Genomic DNA, 6,925 nt, shown 5'->3' with positions numbered 1-6,925 from the left:
TTTTTGGTTTTTTTAATGTTTTTCTTCTTCTTCTTCCTCTTCTTCTTCTTCTTCTTCTTCTTCTTCTTTTTTTTTTAATCTTTTTCTATCTAAGAAGAAGCCGTGAGCCCTTTAACTCACTCAGTACGGCCAGTCCTCTCTTCTCCTCTACACAGACCCCTCGGATGTCCAGTGGGTGTCTGAATGACCCACCCTTTAGCTTCCGTCGTCAGAATTGTGGTATTCTTTGTCAACATTCACGTCTTCAGTATAAGAGCCTTCCGCTTGCAATATTTTGATGATGTAATTGGGGTGAAACGCTGTTAACGTCGTCTCTTTCGCCGTTCGTATGGAGAGAGTTAACCCGTGACCATGGTGTTACAGAACGGGTTTCTGTCCGCGGCTCCCTACGCCATCCTGTGGCTGACCCAGATGACGTCAGGTCAGATAGCGGACTGCATCAGGAGACAGGGTTTCTTCAGCACGGTGGGGACCCGTAAACTGCTCAACACCATTGGTGAGTGCCGTCACCGTGGGGCCCGCTGTGACCTGCTGCAAATCCTTTTGATTGATTGTGCATGTGAATTATGTTTGAACATACAGTGTATGCATGTGACTGAGAACGTTGATGTTTTTGACATTTTGCGTTCATTATCAGTTGTTTCGCTTGTCAGTTTAACGACTTCTCTTTTACGAAGTCCTTTAAGTAATTTCCTGTAATTGTATTTAGATTTTTTTTTTTAAAGATTTCACCCACATTTCACCCCCATTTGCCCAGTTTCCCCCAACCATCCATTAATTCACATCTCCCACCCCTTCTAACCGATAATACTCAGATGTATTCATAAATACTTTAACAAAATGTCTTTAATCACCGATATGTGTGACGGAACATTAAATAAAATTCCTCCACAGTGTATGCAGTTTGCTTTGGACATTGTACTAAGTAATACTTTGTACTATTGATGCATTGTGTTTTCATAGTTTGTGATGTTCGCTCACCTAGCTGGACCCACCTGCCTTGAAAAAAAGTTGTAACGTGTTGCAGGCGCTAAATAGAAAAACTTACTGGGAGCTAGCTGCCAGTTGTCTTTGGGGATCATTCCAGCGCCGACTGTCTTAAAACCCTCTTGGCCGAGAGAGTGCGGATGTGACTTGGACAAGATACTCTCCACTCTAGTCCAGATAGTCGGGGCAGCTGCTGCCTCCTCTGCTGTTCTGATGGACAAGTAAGATAGTCAGTCATGTCCGACTGAGATGAGATGGAGTCTCCCGTCGGTCCGATGGATGAGAAGGCAGGCAGGCTTATCTCTCGGTGTGTGTCCTCATATGGGAGAAGAGGCCGAATGTGGATGCGCAGCACTTCCCACAGGTATTGCAAGGGAAAACGTCCGACTATGACCACCATAACAACAGAGGAGGTATCTGCAGTCCTGACTATCTGGGCTAGAATTTGATTATAGTGGAGAGAGTACTGCCCAAGTTGATCCCCACTCTCTCTGCCAAGAGGGTTTTAGGACAGTCGGCGTTGGGATGGTTCCCAAAGGCCAACTAGCCCCCCAAGGCTGCAGCACTAAGAGCCAGTGCAATCTTGCCTCCTAATTTCAGAGTTATAGTCATTAACAAAAGACTAAGCTGTAAATGACTTCCCACTGAAATGGAGAAACCATTGATCATACAGCTCTCACTTTGCTGTTGGCCCTGTAAGCAAATGTCAATCTGTGATATAAGCCAGGCGTTGGGGTTCGATGGAAGACTGACCAGCATGCATACATATAAACTTGAACAAGTCAGTGTCATGGCCCAACTGTAAGCTCATTTCAATCTGTGAACAAGACCAGCGTTGGGCTTTGATGGACACGTAAAGGCTGCCCAGCATACGCACATGTAAACTTGACCAAGTCAGTGACGGGTGCAATAGCCGAGTGGTTAAAGCGTTGGACTGTCAATCTGAGGGTCCCGGGTTCGAATCACGGTGACGGCGCCTGGTGGGTGAAGGGTGGAGATTTTTACGATCTCCCAGTTCAACATATGTGCAGACCTGCTAGTGCCTGAACCCCCTTCGTGTGTATATGCAAGCAGAAGATCAAATGCGCACGTTAAAGATCCTGTAATCCATGTCAGCGTTCGGTGGGTTATGGAAACAAGAACATACCCAGCATGCACACCCCCGAAAACGGAGTATGGCTGCCTACATGGCGGGGTAAAAACGGTCATACATGTAAAAGCCCACTCGTGTGCATACGAGTGAACGTGGGAGTTGCAGCCCACGAACGCAGAAGAAGAAGAAGAAGACCAAGTCAGTGTTTGCCTACCTGCAGGTCTGCTGTGTCCGGCCTGTCTGCTGGTGGCCACGGGCTACGCGGGCTGTGACTACACTCTGGCCGTGGTCCTGCTGACCATCGGGGTGGGGGGAAGCGGCTTCACCACTGGGGGCTACGCCGTCAACCATCTGGACATCGCTCCGGACTTTGCCGGTGAGGGGACTGAGGAGGAGAAATCTGTGTCATGTCCCGTGTCACAGGAATTTCGTTCATGTCCCGTGTCACAGGAATCTCTTTCATGTCCCGTGTCACAGGAATCTCCTTCATGTCCGGTGTCACAGGAATCTCTTTCATGTCCCGTGTCACAGGAATCTCCTTCATGTCCCGTGTCACAGGAATCTCGTTCATGTCCCGTGTCACAGGAATCTCGTTCATGTCCCGTGTCACAGGAATCTCATGTCCCGTGTCACAAAAATCTCTTTCATGTCTCATCTCACACGAGTTTTATTAAAGTGTTCATTTTCACATTTTATTGTTATCGTTTTGCCGGGAGTTGGGGTGTGTGTGGTGGGGGAGGGGTGTGTGTGTGTTGGGGTGGGAGGGGGGGGGGTGCGGGGTCTGGGGTAGTGGGGTGCAGCCCTTCTCCCGGTCAGCGACGACCCTGTGAGAGTGATACAGTGGGTTAAATACAGAGAGAGAGAGAGAGGGAGGGAGGGAGACACAGACAGACAGACATCCATCCATCGGTGCCACAGCTACACGGACGCTGATGGAGATCACCAGTGCGATAGCAACAATACCGGGGTTCATTCATTCATTCATTCGTTCGTTTTTTCGTTCGTTCGTTCGTTTGTTCAATCATTCAGAGATTGTTTTTTTTCGTATTGTTGGTGTTATTTATTTATTTATCCATCTGTCCACCCATCCACCCTTCAATGCCACAGGGACTCTGATGGGGATCACCAATGCTATAGCAATAATACAGAGGTTCATTCATTCATTCAGATTTTTTGGGTATTGTTTGTGCCATATATTTATTTATCCGTCCATCCACCCATCCACCCTTCAATGCCACAATGACTCTGATGGGGATCTCCAATGCCATAGCAATAATACAGAGGTTCATTTATTCATTGTTTTCGTATTGTTGGTGTCATTTATTTATCCATCCATCCATCCACTGGGACTTTGATGGGTATCACCAATGCGACAGCAATAACACAGTGGTTTGTTCATTCATTCATTCATTCAGAGATTGTATTTTGTATTGTTGGCGGTGTCATTTAAATATCCATCCATCCATCCATCCATTGGGACTTTGATGGGGATCACCAATGCGACAGCAATAATACAGTGGTTTATTCATTCATTCATGAAGATATTGTTTTTCGTATTGTTGGTGGTGTCATTTACATATCCATCCACCCATCCATCCATCCATCCATCCAACAACCTTTCAATACCACAGGGACTCTGATGGGGATCACCAATACGATAACAATGATACAGTGGTTTATTCATTCATTCATTCAGAGGTTATATTTCGTATTGTTGGTGGTGTCATTTACGTATCCATCCATCCATCCACAGGGACTTTGATGGGGATCACTAATGCGACAGCAATAATACAATGGTTTATTAATTCATTCATTCATGAAGATATTGTTTTTCGTATTGTTGGTGGTGTCATTTTGTCATTTACATATCCATCCATCCATCCATCCATCCATCCATTCCCCCTTCAATGCCACAGGGACTCTGATGGGGATCACCAATGCCATAGCAACAGTACCGGGGTTTCTGGGCCCGGCCGTGGTGGGAGTGCTGACCAATCATCACGTGAGTGCCTCGCTAATTCCTAATCAAGACACTGAGAGTTAAAAGTTAAAAGGTTAAAAGTCAAGTAGTCTTTCAAGGCCATCGGAGCAGTGAATTTATCTCCACCGTGGCTAGTAGTGGTTTGGACGCTAGACATTCGGATGAAACGATCGATAAACCGAAGTTCCGTATGTAGTATGCACTTAAAGCACGTAAAAGAACCCACGGCAACAACAGAGATATCTCTGGCAAAATGTGTAAATCATCTATTTTGATTGTAAAGCAAATACACTTGCAGACAGGAAACAAAAGGAGGAGGAAATGGGTGGTGTTGTACTTAGGATACGCGATCTTCTCGGAAAAAGCAGCTCGAATTTCCACAACAGAAAAATCTGTTGTGACAACAACAAAAAAAAGTAACACGATACAGTAGGACGCAAGTGCGCAAAAGGCTGGTCAAACAAAGATATTCATATTCACTTTCAATTGGCACAGTGATACACACACACACACACACACACACACACACACACACACACACACACACACACACACACACACACACACACACACACACACACACACACACATATGTGTGTGTGTGTGTGTGTGTGTGTGTGTGTGTGTGTGTGTGTGTGTATGCATAATGAATCCATTGTCAGCACATTGTAATGTCACATAGAAGCAACAGAAGCAAAACCAACAACGACGACAATAATTAATGTATTTGTTTATGAACGTACACACGCGCACACATGCACCACGATACACCCTCAGCTTCACCCCCCCCCCCCCCCTCTTCCCAACGCATGCAATGGAAACTTGGCTTTGGCTTCCGTCTAGTTTCCGTTTCCATTAACTGTATTTTATTCATCTAAATATTTTGACTGCTTAGAATTGTTCAGTTTGAATATAAGCAGCCCGGGTGCGTGTTTAGTAGCAGCAGCAGTAGTAGTAGTAGCAGTAGTACAATAACAACTGCTGCTACTGAAGTAGTAGGAGTAAAGTAGCAGCAGTTGTTATTGTCGTTGTATTGTCAACAATGATGAATAATCAACATCATCATCGTTATTATCATTATCATTGTTTTTTTTTATTATTGTTATTATCCTTATCATTATCTGTTATGATTATGACTATGATGATGATGATTACTATTGCCATCAAATCATCATTATTATCATTATTAGCATCATCATCATTACCGACATTTTCTTTCCCCCTGGCTGCAGCAAACGGTAGGCCAGTGGCGAATCTTCTTCTTCATCACGGCCGGCGTCTACCTTGCTGGGATCCTCACCTTCCTTCTCCTGGGCCAGGGAGAGGTGCAGCCCTGGGCTCGACCCGCAGACCCCCAATCTGGCCTTACCTCCACCCTCAACCAGGAGTGCATAGTGGCCGCCCCACCCCACGGACCCCCCTTCCCCGCCAACCGCCGACACGACAGCAGCTTCGCTGACGAAGACGATGCCAGTGGTCATGTTAGTTTGGCGGACACGTCAGTCAAGGAGCCTGTGTTGGCCTCAGGGGAGGTCTTTACTTCCATTCAGGCGTCTGAAGAGGGAGGAGAAGATCCTGGTTTTCGTGACCACCACCACCACCACCACCACCACAGAGACAGCTTGAGAGACTTTGCGACAGCGGCGTCGGCGTCGGCGACCAACCGGTTCGCATCTCCTGGTGGTGGTGACGGTGGCGGTTGTGTAGGTGTGGTTTCTCTCCGCGGGTCAAAGGGAGAGAATATCGTGTAAGTGTTCCGAGTGTCGCTCTGACTGCAAAGGAGTTATCTTTTCTTTCTATCCGGTTTTTTCCCCCTTACTCGAGTCAGCTGCAAATCCGTTTCCACCAACTGGAAAACACATGGCACAGAGAGTGACAGACAGACAGACACAGAGAGAGAGAGAGGCGGACAAAATTTTGGAAAACTTGCTCAAGCGAAATAAAAGATGCTCAAGCCATATGTACATATCTTTCCAGCTCATTGTTGTAAACACATATCTGTACATAAACGACGTGATCTTTCGTCACCGTATCTATAACTTTATAACATAGTTTCGGGTATTGACTACCCTTCTGACACCCCGAGGAATGACTACCGTTGGACACCCGTCCGTAAGAACTTGACCTTAAGGGCAGAATTCCAATGAGTGAATAGTTGAACTCACCACTGTCAAGGCCGGTGAGGTTAGTTTCCAACTGTTTTGAATGCGTCGGTGTACCTGTGTGTGTAAGGTGTGTTGAGATTGTACATATACTGATACTGACTCCTTTCGAAGAATTTTAAGTAAAGAATATCCCTTGGATGACTTTGGTCTCAGATGACTGTTAGTCCTATTCCATGATGACTAGTCAGTGGAAAAAATATGGGGGTAGGCGCGCGCGCGTGCGCGCGCGCGCGCGTGTGTGTGTGTGTGTGTGGTGTATCTGTATGCCGTATGGCCCGGGGCGTGCATGTATGCGTACTTGTACGTGTGTGTGTTGGGTGGGGTGTCGGAGGGGGAGGGAGGCGGGGGAGGGGCAGTGTTTTGACAAGAGAATGTGAATTAGAGTTACTGTCTTGTTCCTGGCCTTAAAACCACCTCTTTCTCTGATAGCCTACCTCCCCTGGCTTTCACTTTCTCAAGTTTAGAGTTTTGCGTGCGTGTGAATGACTGGTGTGAAAGCGCTTCGATTTGTCTCTGCACACGATTCAGTGCTATATAAATACTAATTATTATGATTATCATTATCATTATCATTTTGAATGCTTTGCTCACCCTCAGCCAAGTGCCAAGCTTCTGCCGTTACAGCGTCCAATGTCTTGGGGCCCCTAACAAATGCAAAGAGTTAACCGTGGGACTGTCAGTGCATCCAGCAACATTAGA

General features: G+C 46.3%; 1 protein-coding gene across 1 annotated transcript in view; it reads left to right on the top strand.

The window, feature by feature from the left end:
- Nucleotides 1-6,472, top strand: part of LOC143283354 (sialin-like) — a 21,979-nt gene extending 15,507 nt beyond the window's left edge. Inside the window, exons 9-12 of the mRNA XM_076589561.1 lie at nucleotides 364-496; nucleotides 2,301-2,456; nucleotides 3,997-4,082; nucleotides 5,294-6,472. Coding sequence (XP_076445676.1) covers nucleotides 364-496; nucleotides 2,301-2,456; nucleotides 3,997-4,082; nucleotides 5,294-5,812 — 894 coding nt within the window. The 3' untranslated portion in view covers nucleotides 5,813-6,472. The remainder of the gene's footprint in view (nucleotides 1-363; nucleotides 497-2,300; nucleotides 2,457-3,996; nucleotides 4,083-5,293) is intronic.
- The last annotated feature ends 453 nt before the right edge of the window (nucleotides 6,473-6,925 follow it).

The sequence above is a fragment of the Babylonia areolata genome, chromosome 6, assembly GCF_041734735.1.
Source record: "Babylonia areolata isolate BAREFJ2019XMU chromosome 6, ASM4173473v1, whole genome shotgun sequence".
Lineage (NCBI taxonomy): Eukaryota > Metazoa > Mollusca > Gastropoda > Neogastropoda > Buccinidae > Babylonia > Babylonia areolata.
This window is presented reverse-complemented; position numbering and strand designations above follow the sequence as displayed.